We start from the raw sequence: 21,083 nt of genomic DNA, 5'->3' as shown, positions 1-21,083 counted from the left end.
AAAAGGCAGAGAGTATCAGATGGAATAAAAAAAGTAAGACCCAACTATATACAGAGCATATTTTCTTTGAACATAAGGACACAAATAGGTTAAAACTAAAAGGATGGAAAACAACATTTCAAATTAACATTATTTAAAGGAAGGCTAAATAACTATATTAGTATCAATTTAAGTAGATTTCAGAGCAAATAATATTACCAAGGATAAAAAAGGGTCGTTTCATAATGATAGGGAGTTTGATGCATTAGGACATAAGAATCCTAAATATTTATCTATCTAATAAATGAGCTTCACAATATAAGCAGGAAAATCTTAAAGAACTGAAAGGAGAACTAGGTATACAATAAATATAGTCAGGATTTCAACACCCCCTTCTCAATAACTGACAGAGCAAGTAGAAAGAAAATTAGTATGGATATAGAAAACTTGAACAACACTATCAAACAACTTGATCTAAATGACATTTATAGAACATTCATTTAACTTACTCAGGCTAATCATTCTTTTTAAGTGCCCAGAAACATTTGCCAAGACAGACTGTAGTCTGATCCATAAAACAAATCTCAATAAATTTAAAAGAATTCAAAAATCATACCAAGTACTCTCTTACTACAATGGCACTAAATCAGAGATTAATAATTGAAAGGTACCTAGATAAGAGCATATTTAAATCAAGATTGGTTAGGTAATAATTATTGAAGCTGGCTGAGGGGTACACTGGGATACAAAAAATAGCTTAATTGTATTCTTCCTACTTTTGTATAAGTTTGAAAATTTATATAATAAAATGTAATAGAAAACGAGAGCACATATTTTATAGACCTTGCAAGAGAAAAAAACCTGAGGATCATAAATGTTAAATACATGGGATGTAAAATGGTATAGCTACTTTGGAAAACAATGTGGCAGTTTCTTTTCAACATAAATGTATCCTTAGCATGCATCGCTAAAATTCTACTCAGTATTTACCCAAGACCAAGAGAAATGAAAACTTCACACAACAAGTGCTGTTGTAGTCAAAAACTAGAAAGAAACCAAATGTTCTTCAACAGGTGGGTGGAAAAACAAACCAATACGTCGACACAATGCAAATCTACTTAGTAACTAGAAGGAATAAACTACTGATACACACATCAACCTGGAGGAACCTCAAATGCAGCATACAAAGTGGAAGAAGACAGATTTTAAAATGTTACATGTTGTATGATTCCATTTGTGTGTCACCTAGAAAGGTTAACTAACCATAGGGCTAGGAATTAGATCAGGGGCTGCCACGGCCTGGAGTGGAAGCAGGGGCACACAGGGCTTTTGGGGGTAATGGAACTCTTTCATACCCTGACAGTGGTGCCTGTATGAGGCCTGGTCAAAATTCACAGAATTGTTCACTATAAAGGTGAGTATCATAGCATTTAAATTATACTTGAATTAACTCTGAATAAAATAAAAAAAAAAGGTTATTATAGTTAATGATAAGACTAAGACTAGAATTCTGTTGCTTACTCAAAATGCCACGTTCTTCCACATCAGTGGTTTTCAAAGTGAAGTCTCTAGACCAGTAGCACCAGCATTAACTCAGAACTTATTAAAATGTAAATTCTTGCATCCTATCCCAAACCTACTGAATTGGAAACTCTGAGGGCGGGGCTCAGCAATCTGTGTTTTAACAACTCCTCTGGGAGATTCCAAAAAACCCTCAAGGTTAAGAACCACTGCTCAACACTATGGGAGGCCAATGAGATCAGCATCTCTGTGAGTTGGGCCTGGCATCAGTATCTTTATAAAGAGACCAAAGGTGACTTTAATGAGCAGCCAGGTCTGAAATCCTCTGCATTGGGCCAGATGTTTCCATCATCAGCATGATTTGGGAACTGCTATTACCCTCTGGGTAGGTTAGAATCCCAGTGTCATTGGTTTGGGATACAAATGTCACCCCTGGACCTGTCCATTATGTCTCTTAGGACTGACTTCAGAGATGGCACAGGATTTAAAGGCAGTCTGAGACTCACACCCTAAATTGGAAGTTGGATACTTACCATCTCAGTCCATATTTCGTCTATTTTCTCAAAAACGCTCCTTTTGGGTGTATTAAGGTTGACCCATAAGAAATTGCCAATAATTAATTGTTTTGGGGCCTTCAAAACCAGCAATATGGTCTGCACTAGCTTCTTGAGGGAGGCCATGTTCCTTGTTTGTATTTTTAAAATTATATATATATATTTACTTGTAGTGCTTACCATTTGGTATATGCCATAAATATTAGTGGGGTTTTTTTGCTTTTTAAAAAAGACTTCACATCTTTCTAAATAAGGGTTGCCAGGAAGCAAATAAGGGTGTGGTGATTATTGGTAAGGACAGTGGCTTAAAACAAAGTCAAATAATAGTTTCTATTGCCTGAATATTTCAGAGAACTAACATGCTGTCGACACAAATTGCTGTTATTCAGGGTCAAAAATATAATACCAAACTAAGATTATTTTTACAAGGACCAGCATTAAAGGCCAACTAAATAAACAAGAACTATAAAGGCAAAATGAAAACTAATTTAAAAAATTAAAAGGGCAAATCCCCCAACTTAAAGCAATCAACCCCACAATCGTGAATATTTTAATATAGATAAAATATATTTGAAAATGGAAACTAAATTTTACTGAGAATCCCCAAGAAAGGTAATTCTTTTGTTTTTAATAATTTAAAGGTTAGTTATCATCTCAGTTTCCTCTTTTATGTAACTTTTTTGATGCGTTGCATAAGTGCCAAGCTTATAAATCTATACTGTACTTTTAGCCTAAGCTATATTATTGAAAACAGGTTACCTCGGTTCCATTCTAGCATTGACAAGTCTAAGGAATAATGCTGGCTATCTTCCTAACTTTCTCTGTGTGCTCTTCTCACCTACAAGTTAGAACTCAATAATAATAATCGATGACATACCATAAAAACGTCGGTGGCAAGTCTGCTCAGGTTATTTCTAGTATTAGCTAATGTTAGTTCAGGCTGGAATTATGGAGATGAAAAGGGCCTGGAGAAAAATTCTGTATCTCCACACATATTTTAGAGGGAAGAAATGAAAATCCTCAAGAAGTCACGCAAATTGTCTCCAGTCCTGTTGTTGAGAGTGACCGAAATGGAAATAGAATTCTGGTTTCCAGACCACTAGCATGGTATTTTTTTTCTAATAAAATGTAACAGGTTCTGATTTTGGAAAGAGATAGAGAGAGAGAGAGAGAGAGAGAGAGAGAAAGAATTTAATCATGAAGGAAATACGTCATTTTGGAAAACATTGTAAGCAAAAGTTGCTCAGTTAAAAATCGAATTACAAAGGAAGTTCCAATGTTTCATAGAACACTGTGAATAAGAAAGTCTGCTGAGTCTTTTCTAACTCTCAGGTGGTATCTTCTGGATTAACTTCCCAGTCAAATTGTATAGTGTTAGGGGATCCCACAGCTGTCTGAACAGACATCTTGATGATTAAATTTAAGAGTGAGGATAGTCAAAATGTTTGTTGAATGAAGAAATGAGGAAATGAATGAATGAATGGGTTCTCCCAACTACTGAACCTCACACTTCAGCACTGCAAAGGAGTCAAGGGTTTGCTCACTTTCCTTGGAAACAGAGAACTTTGACTCTAGCTGTAGGTCCTAAAATAAATAACCATTAGTTCCTTCTAGAATCCTGAAAGATTATTAAGCCAAACCACAGAAACACCAAATTACAGACAACATAGTAGAAGTTTTATAACAACAAATATTATTAGTAGGGAACTTCATCTATAATTTCCTCTAAAGGATATGATTATCACACAGATTAAACAGGACCAAAGAGGATCAACACTTCAAACTGACGGCAGCCTACTAGAGTAAATCTGCAGAAACACTAAGTGATCAATTAGTCTGAAACGCCGACAATTACCCTGCATTTCAAAGCTCTCCTAGGTCAGTCAGGAACTGTAAGGGTATTCCAAAACAGACGATGAACCCACTGTGACGTACAACAGGAAACAGGCCAGTCTTTCAAGAGGATGTTGAAACAAGTTTATATAAAGCACAGTTGAATTTTTCAAATCAATTTAAGCTTCTTCCTCCAATCTAGAGTCTTTTTTTTTTTTTTCTAACATCAAAAGAATCACATTTTAGTGACTTAAAAGAAAGCTCTGTCTAGGTTTTTCACACTTGAATATTTTCACAGTCAAACAAAGAAATACCTAGGAACATGAAAGCTCCACCTCCCCAATAACAACCAGCTTGAAACTTGATCAGAATTTAAAGCCTAAAATGCTACCATCAGCTTAATTACAGTTGGTTAAAGCAATTCCTCTCTTTAGAGTGAATAGTCCAGATCAACTAGGATTTAATCATAAACTATTTAAACCAGTATTAGCAAACTCTGACAGATATTTTTAAAAATTATATAAAATCGATCAAAACTTTCTTACTTTTTTTGACTGAGTTTATTTTTATACTAGCCCTTTCATTTAAAATTGATTGTTTGATCTGTCTGACCAACCCTTAAATTAATATGTCACTTCATATTTACATTTCAAATCTAATTAATGTCAAAACAAAACAAATTTGCATTCCTTGGCTTCTTGTATGCGCACGCTGTCTAAGTAGCACAGAAGTGAAATAATATTTATCTATCTACTTCATGCTCAAAATGTTCACACTATAAATACAGAGTCAATACTTTATTAAAGGAATCATCAAGAGTATAAAACCACTCTTAAAGTGTTGATTTCTGTTATAGTTATGTTTTCTCTAACTTGCTCTTGTCCTTAGTTCTAGAAGAAAAATATTGCTAAAAGTGGCACAAATGTGTCATAGGTCAAGTGACCATGTAATTTATAATCCTAACGGAGCCACTTTTAAGAGGGAAAAGGGGTGCTACAAGTAATCAGGGCAGGACCACAAGTGAAAACTGAGCTGTCTCAGGGAAACCCAGGCGTGTGGGTACCTTATGCTTCAGAATCAACTGAGGTCACACATTTTCATTGTTAGGCCTTCTTTGGGTCTGGGAAAGGCCCTTAATGATCTAAGTCCTTGGGTGCCATGTTCTACCTGCCCCTACCTTCTACAGCATCATACACCCTCACTTACCCGACCACCATGTCCTTGGGTCCAGCAGTTACAGTGCAGATCCCATCCTCACAGTGTTTCCCCACCAGGCTGTGTGCATGCAGGTGGATGCTTTTTCCATTTGTGACCAACTGAACAATAACTTTTGCATGTCCCACATAGTTGCAGATCTATGTAAGAAGCACATTTTAAAAGTTAGTACATCTGAGCTATATTGCAATGTAGAAAAATGCTTAGGACAGCCAATAAATGTAAAAAATATGACACAAAATTAGGCAGACCTTTACATATACAATCACAGCTCTGTTTGTAAAAATACGTGACGAACAAATGGGGTGGAAATCAATCAGAACCCTAATGGCGGTTGTTTTGTGTGTGGAGGATTGACTCCAGGGAGCAGACGTACACAATACAGTCAGTATTTCTGAAGTTGGAACAGCACATCCTTAGGCTGCTGTGCAGCCAGGAAGCATCCCCTTCCTACTAACCAAGAACATATTTTCATCTATGCCCTCATCATAACTTCCGGTCATAAAAGTCAGATAAAAGATCTATCAAAAGGGAACTGGGACTGATGGATAATGGACATCTAGGCAAGGAGAGAGGGGAGCAGGAACAGTGCGTCCTATGTCTCTGCAACGAGATTAGGCAGGAGAAAGTCTAGCGAGGGACCTGGCTCTGCACGTTATCGAGTGACACCCACACTCACAGACCAGCCCGCAGTGATCCCTTAGGAGACTTCAGCCCGGCACTCCCCGCTGAGCTCTGATAACGGAGTCACCTATGCCTAGATCACCATACGTTACTCCAAATCAAATAAGTGCACTTCCAACGTGCACATCCTCAGACCTGACAACTATTTAGCTCTAATTGATAAAATCAGATTTTTTCCATTTAAGGTAATTTACCTTTTTATTGTTATACCATTAAAATGATAATAACAACAATAAAAAGGAAATAGCATGGGGATGAGTCGATTTTAAGCAGAGAGGTTCAATACCCTTCCTCCTGTCGTTGGTCCTCAGTCCCCTGGAACAAACCACAGGTTCCTTCCTTGAGAAAGTCCCAATGCTAAAGTCACATTAACAGAAAAGACTAATGGTTTTATTTTTACATTCCTGAATCCTGTGATAATCCTGTTATAAATTTAGTCAAATTGTTGAGAAAAAAGCATTATATCTCCACAAAGGATGACCAGTATCCCAGTTTGCCTAGAACGAACAGGGTTTCCTGTACACAGGACTTTCAGGGCTAAGAGTCGGTCGCCCTCTCTCCTAAACTCAGGTTGTCTTAAGGAAGAGCATGACCTAAATCCAAGGTCTCTCACTATATAGTCATTAGAAATATTTTAACCTACACAAATAGCCTTTACCTCAGAGGGAAACGAAAGTAGACAGGAATTCCAAGTAGCAAACTTGAGGAAGAACCTCCACTTGCCAATAAAATTTCTTGGAAACAGACAGAATCCCTTTTGTTAAGCCAGTAGCCAGGGCCACCATCACAGCAGTCTGGCCCATGCAGGTTTGTATTGGATTCGGACAGTCGGTAAAGAAACAAAGGAGCCACAAACTGGTGGGCCATCATCTTTAATCCTAGCTTGCACCTGACGGGCAAGTAAAAACACACACTGGGCTCCAAAACCCACTCACATTCAGTGCTCACAAAGCTACTGACTTATCCGAGTTTCCTAGAATCAAAGGTTTCTAGCTCACCAGACTTATTCACCTCTGTTCCCCATCTCCTTCCTTCTCCCTGCACAAACTCTTCCCAAACTGGCTTCTCACTCAACACTCCACCATCTTTGGCTGCTTCTCCTGGCCTCCTCCATGTGGCCTTTCTCTGCTCTCCTCTTTGCTCTCTCCTCTCTAATGCTAATCTCAGGAACTAAGAGAGCAAGCTCCTGTTCTGTCCCCATTTTATAGTGCAGAAATCAAAACCTTTAATCCAATATACAAAACAGGGAAGTCTCTGATCAAAGTCACTTATCCGGGGCATGATGGGATTGCACCACCCCACATCAAAAAGGGTGGGAAAGGCTTAGTCCTAAAACCAAGCCCCAGGCTACAAGGATCCTGCCTGCCCATAGCCCGCCCCCAACACACACTAATATCACCTGGGCAACAGGCTTCCATATGGGCAGCGCCATCTTTAACAAAGTGAGCATAATATATTTTATCTGCCCAACACCTTTCAACCAGTCTGCTTCTACTCTAATATCATCAAGTAGATTCAGATTCTGTTGACACAGGGTTTGGTTAGAATACTTTTCAATATGGATTTTCTCTGAATGCAACCTCTAATTGCAAGAGTTGAGGAGAGGTTGATAAGAGCTGGGATTATTCTGCAGAGGGCATTGGGAGAGAGAAGATCCTCCCACCCCAAGCAAAGGACAGACTCTCCTATAACCAACAGTGTGGCCCCACTGTAAACCTCAGGGCTTCTCTGCCTGAACCTTGACCCAGAACTGCTGCAAAAGTTCACTCAGAACCGTCTAACAGCCCTTCAAGAGCATGGCCACCAGTGGGAGTGGCCAGTCCTTGCAGAGCAAGCTAATCCCAAAGAACATTTATGATTAAATCAAGCTTTGACCACCTCCAAGCACAAATAAATAATTTCTTAAACAGGTATAGCACTTTAAAAAGTGAAGTGGTTACCAGAGGGAAAGGGACTTGGAGGAGGGGAGTAAAGAGGGACAAATATAAGGTGACGGAAAATGCTTTGACTTTGGGTGATGGGTATACAACATCATCAACAGTTCAAATGCCATAGAAATGTTTACCTGAAACCTATGTACTCGTATTGCTCCATGTCACCGTGTTAATTTTCTAAATAAAATTTAAAACTTAAAGAAAAAAGCCCTCTGGGCATCCACTTAGTGCTTTCCCTTTAATAAGAGGCAGAAAGCCTTTGCCTTTCAGGTCAGGACAGGGAATGAAAAGGTCCACGTTTGCTCCCAAGTTGGCGGTTGTCTCTTCATACTCTTTGGATCGTTGATGCCAGTTTTGTGCTTGGGGGTCGACATCTGCAATCAGTCTCTGTTATGAGGGCATATTTCACAGGGACTTCTCCAGCAACACTAACTAGACCATGTCAATTCTGTGTGCGAGTGCACTAAGCACAGAAACACAACAGTGTAAGGCATGACAAAATGCTCACTTGGAGGAATCAGGTAGGCTTGCCGCTTAAGCAGGGCACCAGAAGGAATCCCGTGGTTAGATCCCAATCACTTGGGATATCTGGGCCCTTCAATGTCGCCACTATGAAGGAACAGTCACTGAAGGAAAGAGGTGAGAGGAGTCCTCAAAAAGTACTCACATCTTTTTTTTTGCTATTACTTCATGATCAAAGAGTGGCAAGAATGAGGAACTGGGTAGTCTCTGAGGTCAAGGTACCTGAAAATTTGCCAGTGAGTAATGTGCTCTTTGAACCATTTGAAAGAGTTCAAGTCAGCACGGCAGCGTCATCTGGCTTTACACAGACCACAGGGCAAGGACAGGGAGGCCCCTGGGTTTTGTGGACTTTCCAAAATACTTACTGAAAGAAGAAAGATGAAGTATGACACAGAAAAAAAAATACTATTTTCAGGTTACATGGCAAATGGGGACAATGGGATTCTAATGAGGGAGGAGAGGGAGACACTTCATAAAATTCCACGATAGCTGAGAGCTATTTGCAGTCAATTTAGAAATTCAGTTGTTCTATGGAGAATTTGATTATTTTTATTCAGCTTCTCTTTTACTAATTTGAACAGTGGTTCCCTTGTAAATTAAGTTTGTAGAAAGCAACTGTATCTTCTAGAAAGGTGGGGTTATTTTTGAAAATGAGTGAACATAGCAGGCTCTTAATTAAAACTCTAATGGTTTAAACACAAGTTAAGTTTTCAGTTACAGCCATGGAGACAGAGATGAGAACTTGAGTAATCAGCTACCAAGGAACATTTTAAGATCAAGGACTTGAGGGACAGACTAACTGGTTTAAAGACAGTTCTATCATTTTCTAGCTGTGTGGCCTTGGTCAGTGTTCGATTCCTCATCTGTAAAATGGAGATAATAACAGTACCTCACAGGTTTTGGTAAGGGTCAAATACGATAATGTATGTAAAATCTTTAAGAACACTGTCCAGTAAGTAACAGTAGTTCACAAGTATTAACTATGGCTTATCTATTACTATACTGTACTTCTCTACTTAGAGATCTTTAAATAATACAACAGCTCTGAGATGATTTAAAAAAAAATCCTGTCTAAAGGCAGGTGGCTAGTATAATGACTAATTAAGGCCACCTGTATTCCTAAGGTAAGTCTTTTTTTCCCCCCGAGTGACATATTTTATTGAACTTTGCTCACTTTTTAGTAATAATTATGTTATTATAGTTGCAGCTATCATTCTTGGGGTGCTCTGGATTTCGTGGCTTCCTTGATGAAATTAAGCCTTTCTTTCGGGAGCTTTATAACTCAGTACCTACCGATGGCCATGGGGTGTATCTATTTTTTGAGTAGGAAATAGAAACCAAGGTCTCAGATAACACAAACTTAGTCAAATCACCTCCTTTTGTTTAAAAAAAAACAACATTGTCATTATCTGACAAAGTACATACTGATGGATTTTTTAAAGTTTATTAAGAGAACCGATCTAGAATTTTCTGAGAGTCAGAATTTAAAATGCCTGGGTTACTTGCTGAGTGAATATGACTGAATCACTTTGGCAGAGTGCAGAGTCACCATGAATGTTAAGACCTGGTGCATAGAGTGCTTTTCTGCTCAGTTTTTCTCATGAAGAGATGATAATGATGATGATCATTAAAAAAGAGGAAGAGAAAAAAAAAATCACAACTTTCAAGCAGAAATCTACCCTAATGTTACTTGTGTACCTAACTGTGTTTTATACTGTGAAAGCTGAAGAGCAATGTGGTGGATTCCAAGAGCTCAGAGGCCTGGAAGCTGAGATCAAATCCCTCTCCTGACACTTATTGGCTGGATCAACAGGGAATAGTTAACATCTCTGGATATCAGTTTCTCCATGTTTAAAATGGTAGTAATAACATACTTGATTTCACAGGATTGTTTTTAAGGATTAAATGAGTTGATACGGTGCTTGGAACCTAATGGGATTAGCAATCTCAAGTATCAATTCTCCTGTCCTGGCTATTACAGCTCACTGATAACCAATATGCATCCATTTATTCAATGAGTATTTATTAAGCCCCTCTATGTTTTATGCCCTGCAGTAAGTCAGGGAATGAAGGGATACATAATGAGTACAAAACAGACACAACTCCTGGCCTTATGGGAATTAAAGAGTGGAACCAATACTAATCAAAGAATCTCACAAATAAATGCAAATGCATAACTGTGAAGCACTGATGAAGGGCATATATTGTAGGGATCTGACCTGGTCAGAAAGTCTGAGAAAGCTTCTTAATGGAGTAACAGAGGCTTAGCTCTGGAAGAAGAACAGGAGTGGAATAAGGGAAGGGGTGAGTAGGAGGTAAGGAGGTTGAGAACAGTATTCCCGACAAGAAGAACAGCATGTGCAAAGGCTCTGTGGTGAGTCCTACTTATTATCTTCTTAGTCATATTCACTACACTTCTCAGAGTTTCCTAAAAGTGGTTCCAATACCTGGGGATGTCCCTTCCTGCTTTTCTCTACCTAGAACCACCCATTCCTCAAGGGTAAGACCTAATTCTGAATCTTCCATGATGCTCTCCTCACCATTTTAGTGTACAAAACTCCACTCCTCTCCCTTTGGGGGGGTGGGGGCGGATGTCATTGGAGTAGGGAAGAAAAACTACAGGCAACTTACTGCAATAAGAAGATGGTAAAACCAATTGGCAACTATATGGTTACTGTCTTACCTCTCTTGCTTGTTAAATTTCCAGAGTACATACATCTAGATGTCCTCACTTACTGTTTTATGGAAGGGAAGGGAACATGTTAACTCAGTCAACCTTCACATCAGCCCTATGGGGTCTGTAGCGGTACGCCCTTCCACAGCTGAGGGAACTGAGGCACATTAAGATGAAGTGAACTGCCATCATTCTTATAACTGGGTGGGGCGGGCAGTCCTTTGAACGTGGGCCTGTCCACCTCCAAATCCTGTTCACATTTTGCTTTACACTTGGTACCGCCTGGCTTGATCACGTTTTCTTTTGTACGTGCAGTCTGCCCAATGTTTTGCAGCTCTCCTTTGCCCAGTGCTGTGCAGTGTTGGCACGCGACAGTTATTCCTGACAAACCCGTTTGTTTGGTTTTGTTGGTGTGTGTTGTGAGAAAGAAGTCTCTGAGATAGTTGTGACGTGGCAGAAGTGCACTCTTGCAAGCAACCTTCCTTCATAAAAAACATCATGCCACAGACATTATTAAAGTAGGCTTTGGTTCTTCTCTGTTGGGTTGCACGTCAGAATATAAAATGAAGAAGGAGGGGAAAAGGACAGTGAGAGTGGGGAAGGGGAGGGAGAAGAAAAGAAAGGAAATAGAAGAAAGAGAAGAACTTTGTTTTCATAATATATCTTTTCTCAGTGATGAGAAACAATCAGATTTTATTGTTCCTTAGTATTTGTTCAGCACCCGGAAAGTATAGAATAATCTTCATGACACAAGATGGTACCGAACCACGTCTAACAGTTTCTGGCATAGAGTAGGAAGACGCTCACTCAGTCAAGTTAGTTTTTGTTTCTTTTTCGAGGCAAGGGATTTCAGGTTGATCCAGTCTGGGACCAAATCCAGCTCTTTCTTCTTGCAGCTTAGTGGTCTTACACAAATTAGATACCAGCTCCAAGCCTCATGCCCACATCTACAACAAGGGTCAATAATGCGACCTGAGAAGGCTGTTGTGAGGACTGCACAGGCCTGGCACAGGGAAGGTACCATAGAAGCCCTAGTTCCTTTTTTTCTCTTGTGTTTATAAATAGCTTGCTTCTCCCTCGAGCCTCTCAATGACCCTGTGAGTTTTAGGGTTGGCACTGTTATCCCCATCTCGCAGATAAGAAAACAAAAGCTTAGACAGATTAACAAGTGACATACCCATATTTCCCCATGTATAAGATGCTCCCATGTATAAGACACACTTTAATTTGGGGGCCTGACATTTGAATAAAAAAAGTATTACATAAAGTTATTGAACTCAAGTTTTATTCATCATAAAATTCATACAACTACTCATCACTGTCAAAACTCCCATCCATTAGCTTGTCCTCATCTGTGTCTGATGATGAATCACTGTCTTCATATACATATTGCCTCATCCTCAGTTCCATCTATGGCATTTGAAATGCCACAACCACTGTATGAGACACACTCGGTTTTTACCCCCAAACTTTTCAGAAAAGGGTGCGTCTTATACATGGGGGAATATGGTAACTCAAGGTCACAGAGCCAAGACACAGAGGACTCTGGAATCCATCCTGGGTCTCCTGAATGTAAGTGTGGTGTTGTTATGAAGGTGGCATGACAAGAAAATACCCTGTGGGACCCACTCGCTGTTGACGACACGGTTGTTTTTCTGGAAGTGCTCCTGGATCTGTGTTGATTCGTTCATGTTCTTTCAGCTTAATGCCCCACTTGTTCGACCAACAGCCCAGACGTTAGGCCGAGATGAGAAGGGCAAACGTGCCATGATGTACAATGTATCGATGGAGGCTTTCACGGGTCACCTCACCTATCCAAACTTTTATGGCTGCCACACTCCAATCCCTGAATTCTCTGCTCCTTGCTCCTGCTTTATTTTTCTCCCTTTATTCATTACTATTTAAAATATTACACATTTTACTAATTTTCATTGTTTCCTACCTTTCTTATGAGAACAGAAGCTCTAAAAGAATGGGGACACTGATTTCTTCCCCGTTCTACCCTCAGTGCTTGTGACATTTGTCATATTTTCGGTATTCAATAATAATTCTTTAGTGAATGCGTAATTAAATAATTAAATCATGATTAAAATGTTATTTATGAAAGTCAGTTTATCAAAATATAAACAGTTATGTTAGGTGGAGGTAGAAATAAGGTAATTATAGTCTTTCTTTTGTTGCCTTTTCAAAATACTGGCTAGATCCTAGTGTAGCCTCTCAGTAGGCTACTTCAATTAGGATGTAATTATCATATTCCAGCGAGGCAGTAGCCTAAGTTGGCAGAGGGCACCTAGGTGGGGCCCTGGACCTGCTATAGTGAGAGGAATCTAACTGCTGAGGGGTGGGGATTCCAGCACCTGTGAGATCTGTGAGAAAGGAAAGGTAACTCTTGAATCACCGCCCTTGGAAAACCAAGGTAACGGCTTTTCGTTCAAAGTTCAAGATACCCCCTTGTCTTTCCTTCTTCCCACCCTAATTGCTGTTGCCCATAAGGCAGTCTTCTGGTGTACTGAGGTCTTAGTACTGCATTCAAACATTTTCTCTACTCCTTGCCTTACTATTGCCCCCAGGGACCTAGAATTCACATTCCCGATTCACCTCAATCTCACAGTTCCCTACTTCTCAAATGAAAGGCCCCTTCTATGACGCTCACTCTGGTGACTGAAGGGAATACCCACCCACGGGACCTTCTGACGCAGTGTAGGGCTACACCTCTAAGGTCTCAAACTGCTCAGCTCTCTTTAAGTAAAAAGCACAGGCTCTGGAGTCAGACCTACTCTGAATCCTGGCTCCTCCTATTACTGGCTGTGTACTCCTGAGCAAGTTATTTAACTTTTCTAACTTGTTTACCTACTTGGTAAAATATAAATACAAATACACAATCTTCGAATTTTCAAGAGGATTAAAGGAGATAATTTAAAGTGTCTAATGCAGTTCTTGATACATAAGAGGCTCAAAACAAACACCTGTGAATATTGTCATTTTGTGCTCTAAGCAGATATCTGTGGGTGAGATTCTTTCTGACTTTATGAGAAGATGGAAACCTGTGCATGTAAGTTTCTTTAACCTCTCTTTTCCTTACTGTTCCCCAGACTCAAAACGTCCCTATTATTATTTCACATATACTCTCCTAATTCAGAGAAATGAAGCTTTGTTCCCTTCTCCGGGTTAGACCTGGTTTTGCCCTTAATTCCATGCCTTCTTGAATTACTCTCCTCCCCTCTCCAAAAACCACTTCCCTTTAGTCCACAAAATATGCACACTCCTCTCTTTTATTCTAAACAATCCTTTTCCCGATAACAATGACGCAACTGTAATGGTTAGCATTTGTTGAAACCTATGGGCCAGGCACTACACAAAGACATACAAAACCAGCCTTTAATTCTACTATTTCTCCTATAATCCAATGAGAAAGTTTCTTAAAAAGTACTTACACCTGCTTGAGTGTCTTCCTTCTTTTCCTTACCAAGTATGTAAGAGAAGCTCTAATTTCCAATGCTGAAACTTCTACTTAATCTTCAGCCCTTTGCAAACTAACTATATGCTTCAAGGTCATGATTGACTCCACGTTTCCAAACCCACTAGCCATTTCTTATTCTTCATCTTACTTAACCTCTCTGAAGCCTGTTACCATTCCCTCCTTGAAACCTCTCTCTCGCCCTTTCATCTTCTGTGAAGGTGCTCTTCCTCTTCCCCAAGAAACTGTCTGAGATCTGTCCTTGGTTCATTTCTAATCTTCACCACGATCACTCTCTGACACTCTTATCTAGTCTTCAAGATATAATTGTCTACTCCATTCAGATGCTCCTTAAATTTAAATTTCATGTGCTTCATTTCCGCTTAAGCATCTGTAACATATCCTGATCCTTGCAGGGATATTCCTGTCCATAATATCTCTACAATTCACTTTACCCAAGAATGATCAAACTGCCTTCTTTCTGAAACCAACCCCACCCTTATTAAATGGGCACCACCTTCTACGCAATTACACCAAAATCCTACTTTCATCTCGGAGTCCTCTGTTGTCCTCTATGTAAAATCAGCTGCCAAATTTTGGCCAGGTGGCAACACTCTGTCCCCAACCTTGAACATGTGTCCTTTTCCTCTGTCCTATTATTTTACTTAGCTCAGCCCCACTCTGAGTTTTAAATCATGAAGAATCACTGCAATTCTTTAAGCTGATGTTTCTGTACCTTTCCCTTCTGCTAATATCCTTTAGCAGATTGCTACCAGATTTAAATGTCTAGAGAACTATGCTGATTAGAGCATATCGTCCCTATATTAAAACTTGTGGATTTGTCTACAAAATCCAGTCTAAAGTCTGGAGCCTGTACGCTTTGGCCCATTGTACCTGTCTAGCCTTATTCCCACCTTTCCCTTTCTTATATTCTTCATGCCGGCAGAATTATTCAGTATTCCAATTTATCCTCAGACACTTCTATTTTTGAGACCTTGCTGCTCATTTTTCTGCTTGTGCTGTCTTCTCTAGTTAGTTGCAATTTTTCTCATGAGCTCTAGCCCAATGCAATTTCTGCCTTAAAGACTTTCATGAGCACCCTAATTAGCTGGCTCATATAAGTTTATGTTAGAGCCATTTGGTCATTCATTCTTCCCTTCAAAAACTAGTTTATTCAGCAATTACTACATGTCAGCTATAGGTCCTGGTTATCTAATGGTAAATGAAACAAAGAATACTATCACATTTCAGACATTTAATGACATATCTTAGTCTCTCTATTAAACCAGCTGATCCTTGAGGACAAAGGCACTAGTTTTTCTTTGTATTCCTCGGGCTCCCAGCACACAACCAGGACCTATATTTAGTCAATATTTATTAAAAGAACTACTGACTGAATAAATCATTGGCTCCAGCCTACTCTGAGGAAGGAGGGAACAGCAAAGTGGTGAAAAGCTCTCAGGCAGCATTCAAAAAGAATGCTAACAGCAGGGCCCACTGCTCTATCCTGCCTTGAGGTCTATTGAAGGGTTACCGTCACATGACAGTGTCTGCCTCACTAATATAACTATGAGGAATTACCTAAGGAGTTTCTGAAAGTCCTAGAAAAAGGCAAGTACACCAAACTAATTAACTTGTGAATTCTACTAACTCCTTGGCTTGAAATCACAGATGAGAACCTCTAACCCTGGCACTGTTTTTATTTACAAGAGGATTATTATTATTTTTAAAGAACTTTAGGCTTTTCCAGTGAGAAAGTAATTTTTGTTTATACACAGACTGGCTGCAGAGATGCTAAAACATCTTTAATTTTTATAAATTCAATTTTCAGGTAGAATTTAACCCTGACATACAGTTTGTGCTGGGGACAGGTCAAGGTGATAAGATGTGTGAAAAACAACCATCAAAGGCTGAATCCAGAGATCCAAGATGGTGGCAAACTAGTTGGCTGTCACACTTACCTCCTACCAGGACTAAACTAGAATTACTAGAATATAGAGCAATCAACCTAAATAACCAACTGAAGACTAGCTGAAGAGAAGTCTTATAGCCAAGGATTTACAGAAGAAGCCATATCAAGAATGGCAGGGAAGGGGAAGACATGAAAAGGGCTAGCTCTGCTCCATAAGGGTAGCGGCTGGGTTCCAGAGAGATATCTCGGCTGGGGTTCCCCCAAGAAGTGTGGGGTCTCAACTCCAAACTGGCCTCCCCAGGAGAGCACCTGAGTAGGGAAGAGGGACCCATATAACATATGTCTGTGAAAAACAGAGGGGATTCTGTCTGCCAGGGAGAGGCAAGGGTCTGCTAGAGACACAGGCGCCCTCTTAAAGGAACAATGCACAAAATCTCCTTTGCAGCCACTCACACTGGGCTCTGGCGGAGGGAGGGTGGAGCAGAGGAGGGACTAGAATTTGTGGCTCGGGAGAGAGAGCTAAAAGGGCAGCTGTGAGAATCCCTGTACTGAGTCACTCTCCCACATTATAAACACATCTTTTTTGGGTGCAGCATTCCCCTACGTGTGGCATCAGCCTGGGGGAAACTGATAGCCCTGTATTCTGGACTCCCTGTAACCCCACCCTGTGGAGCTAGTGCCCTGTTGAGGAGTCAAGTACCTGGGCCTGGTGTAGAGGTCCCAGCAGACTCAAGGGGTGTCAGTGACTGAGTTGTGTGGCTCTGCAATGGGGGCCACTCCCCACCTTCCCCCAAGCCTGACTGGTACCTCCCCCTCACAGGAGGTCCACTAGTCCCATCCTCCCCACTTCCGAGGTGCAGCCCTGCTGAGATTGGACTCCTGGCAGAATTTGGGACAGGCTGAGTTGTGTGGCTCTAGAATGGGGGTTATTTTTCCCTTGTGCACCTGAGCAGTGTAGAGCCCTTCCTTCACATGGCTAAATCTTGGTCTGTTTGGTCCTGATAAACTGTGCTGGCCTCACCCTGATGACTCCTTGAGACCTGCCACCACCACCACAAAAGTGTGCAAGTACCCGGAGGGTGGCAGCTAGACTGAGTATGCACTGGACATTCGCTGACTGGCCTCAGGCTCAGCACTGGCACCAAGTTTGAACCTGTATCAATCTGGTGAACATAACTTGCCCCTATCTGGTGACTCATTGAGAGCCTATTGCATGCAACTTGAGTATGCCAGAGGCTCTTTCAGTCACTGAGCCTAATAGACAGCTTATGGGCAGAAGCAGGCAGAAGCAAATCTTGGGGTGACTTGGGATTCTGGCTGATCTGCCCCCAAACCTGGTGTTGGTAAAATCTGGCCTTAGTGCATAGCTTGGTCCTTCCACATATACCCAGGCACAAAAGACGAAGTTACAAACTGCGGATAACTTTGTAGCTGAAAACAGGTTGCCCAGGGCCAGTGACAGGCAGCATCTGACAGTGGCCTGCACCAGAGTCCCTCCTAAAAGGCCACATAACGAACATACTCAGTGGTCAGCTTCAGACAACATCAAGGCAGAATCCAATTAGCTTCGTAAGTGGCATATCCAAAGGGAGATGTCAGCAGGCCCCAGACCCTGCTGAAGCGAATTCTGCTTCGTGTGGTTAGTACCTGCACAGCAGTTTGTACAATGTGGTCTGTGTCGATCCTGACCGTCAGCCAGCCTGAGGGTCAACCCCATGCACAAACAAGCTAATAGAAATTCAAGTTAAATTACAACATAAGGGTCCACATACCCCACACAGGGGACATTCCTGAAGTACCAGCTTAGGTGATCAAGGAGACTGTGCCACTGTGTCCCATAGGACACCTACTATATAAGGCCACCCTACCAAGCCCTGAAGTCAGATCTACCTAATCCATAAAAACAAACACAAAGAGGAAGCCAAAATAGAGCAATAAAGAAACATGCCCTAAATGAAAGTACAGGGGAAATCTCCAGAAAAAGGGCTGAATGAAATGGATGTAAATAATTTACCAGCTACAGAGTTCAAAGGAATGGTTATAAGGATGCTTGAGGAACTTAGTAAAAACATCAACAAAGAGAAAGCAAGCATACAAAGGGACACAGAAATCATAAAAAAGAATCAGTCAGGAATGAAGAATACAAAATCTAAAATAAAAAAATATAATGAAAGGAATAAATAGGTTAGACGAAGCAGAGGATCGAATCAGCAATTTGAAAGACAAGGTAGCAGCAAACTTTTAATCACAGCAACAAAAAGAAAAAGGAGCATTAAAAAATGAGACTATTTTAAGGAACCTTTGAGAAAACATAAAGCATAACAACATTCACATTATAGGGGTACCAGGAGGAGAAAAGAGCGTAAGGGTCAGAGAACCTAGATAAAACAATAATGACTGAAAACTCTCCTAACCTGGTGAAGGAAAAAGACACACAAGTCCACAAAGTTCAGATAGTCCCAAACAAGATGGACCCAAAAAGGCTACACCAAGACACATCATAAATAAATGGAATAGGTTAAAGACAAAGAGAGACTCCTAAAAGCAGCAAGAGAAAGACAGTTATCTACAAGGTAGCTCCCAAAAGACTGTCAGTTGATTTCCCAACAGCCACATTTCAGGCCAAAAGGCATTAGTATGAAATATTCAAAATGATAAAAAGCAAGGACCTATAACTAAGACTACTTCACCCAGCAAGGCTATCATTTAAAATTAAAAAAATAATAAAGAGCTTCCCAGAAAAGAAAAAGCTAAAGGAGTTCATACCACCAAACCAGTATTATAATATAAGAAACATTTAAGAGTCTTCTTCAAGAAAAAGAACAGGCCCTGGCCGGTTGGCTCGCAGGCAGTAGAGCGTCGGCCTGGCGTGCGGGGGACCCAGGTTCGATTCCCAGCCAGGGCACATAGGAGAAGCACCCATTTGCTTCTCCACCCCCCCCTTCCTCTCTGCCTCTCTCTTCCCCTCCCGCAGCCAAGGCTCCATTGGAGTGAAGATGGCCCTGGGGGTGGCTCCTTGGCCTCTGCCCCAGGCGCTAGAGTGGCTCTGGTTGCGGCAGAGCGACCCCCTGGAGGGGCAGGGCATCGCCCCCTGGTGGGCAGAACGTCGCCCCTGGTGGGCGTGCCGGGTGGATCCCGGTCGGGCGCATGCGGGAGTCTGTCTGACTGTCTCTCCCCGTTTCCAGCTTCGGAAAAATACAAAAAAAAAAAAAAAAAAAAAAAAAAGAAAAAGAAAAAGAACAAAACAAAATAGAAGAACATAGTTAAAAGAATAAAATGGCAATACATACTTACCTATCAATAATCACTTTAAGTTTAAATGGCTTAAATGGTCCACTCAAAAGACATAGGGATATTTTATAGATTCATATTTATGTTTGAAATATCCCCTAATTTTCGTGAGCAGTATAAATGGATAAGAAAACGTCCCATATATATGCTGTCCACAAGAGACCCACCTCAGAAAAAAGATACAGATTTACAAGTAAAGGGATGGAAAAAGATAGCATACACAAATGGAAACAACAAAAAAAAATCTGAGATAGCAATACTTATATCAGACAAAACAGGCTTTAAAGTCTATAAAAGGCAAAAAATAACGTTACATAATAATAAAGGGATCAATCCAACAAGAGAATATAACCCTTGTGAACATTTATTCACCCAACATAGGAGCATCTATCTATACATTATATATACTGTATAAAGCAAATCTTGATGGACACATAGGGAGAAATAGACAGTCATAGGAGGGGATTTTAATACCACATTACTTCAATGGATAGACTGTTCAGATAAAAAATCAACAAGGAAAGAGTGGCCTTAAATGAAACACTAGATCAGATGAATTTAACTGATATCTTCAGGGAATTTCACCCCAAAGCAGCAGAATATACATTCTCCTCAAATGCACATGGAACATTTTCTAGGATAGTCCATATATTAGACACAAAACAAGTACCAATAAATTTAAGAAGATTGAAATCATACCAAACTTCTCTGACCACAATGGTATGAAACTAGAAATCAATCACGAGAAAAAATATCAAAAAACACATAAAAAAAGGAGGATAAATAATATTTTACTAAACAATGGACAGGTTAACAATGAATGGGTAAGATCAGGAACAAGACAGGGATCTCTTCTTTCACCACTCTTATTCAACAGAGTACTGGAAGTCCTAGCCACAGCAATCAGACAGGAAGAAGAAATAAAAGGCATCCAAATTGGACAGGAAGAAGTAAAACTGTCATTATTAGTAGATGACATGATACTGTGTATAGAGAACTCTAAATATTCCACCAAAAAAATACTAGAACTGATAAATGAATTCAGTCAAGTAGCAGGATCCAAAGTAAATACCCAGAAAACAGTTGCTTCTTTATACACCAAAAATGAACTATCAGAAAAGGAAACTAAGAAAACAATCTATTTATAATTGCATCAAAAAAGTATAATACCCAGAAATAAATTTAACCAAGAATGTAAAAGACATGTATCAGAAAATTATAGAACACTGAAGATAGAAATTGAAGAAGATACAAATTAATGGAAGTATATATTGTGTTCACATATAGAAAGAATTAGCATCACTAAAATGTCTATCCACCTGACCAGGTGGTGCCACAGTGGCTAGAGTGTTGGACTGGGATGCAGAAGACCCAGGTTCAAAACCCTGAGGTCGCCGGCTTGAGCACAGGCACAACTGGTTTGAGCAAGGCTCACCAGCTTGAGCCCAAGGTTGCTGGTTTGAGCTATGGGTCACTTGCTCTGCTGTAGCCAATGCCTCCCCTGTCA

General features: G+C 40.3%; 1 protein-coding gene across 3 annotated transcripts in view; it reads right to left on the bottom strand.

Moving 5' to 3' along the window:
- The window catches only part of NFKB1 (nuclear factor kappa B subunit 1), a 131,241-nt gene that overhangs the window by 48,738 nt on the left and 61,420 nt on the right, over positions 1-21,083 (bottom strand). For all 3 annotated transcript variants that reach the window (XM_066384707.1, XM_066384708.1, XM_066384709.1), the window contains one exon: positions 5,094-5,242. In XM_066384707.1, the coding sequence (XP_066240804.1) occupies positions 5,094-5,242 (149 nt within the window). The remainder of the gene's footprint in view (positions 1-5,093; positions 5,243-21,083) is intronic.

The sequence above is a fragment of the Saccopteryx leptura genome, chromosome 5 (genome assembly GCF_036850995.1).
Source record: "Saccopteryx leptura isolate mSacLep1 chromosome 5, mSacLep1_pri_phased_curated, whole genome shotgun sequence".
In the NCBI taxonomy this organism is placed as follows: domain Eukaryota; kingdom Metazoa; phylum Chordata; class Mammalia; order Chiroptera; family Emballonuridae; genus Saccopteryx; species Saccopteryx leptura.
The sequence above is the reverse complement of the archived record's forward strand: the minus strand, read 5'-3'. Positions and strand labels throughout refer to the sequence as shown.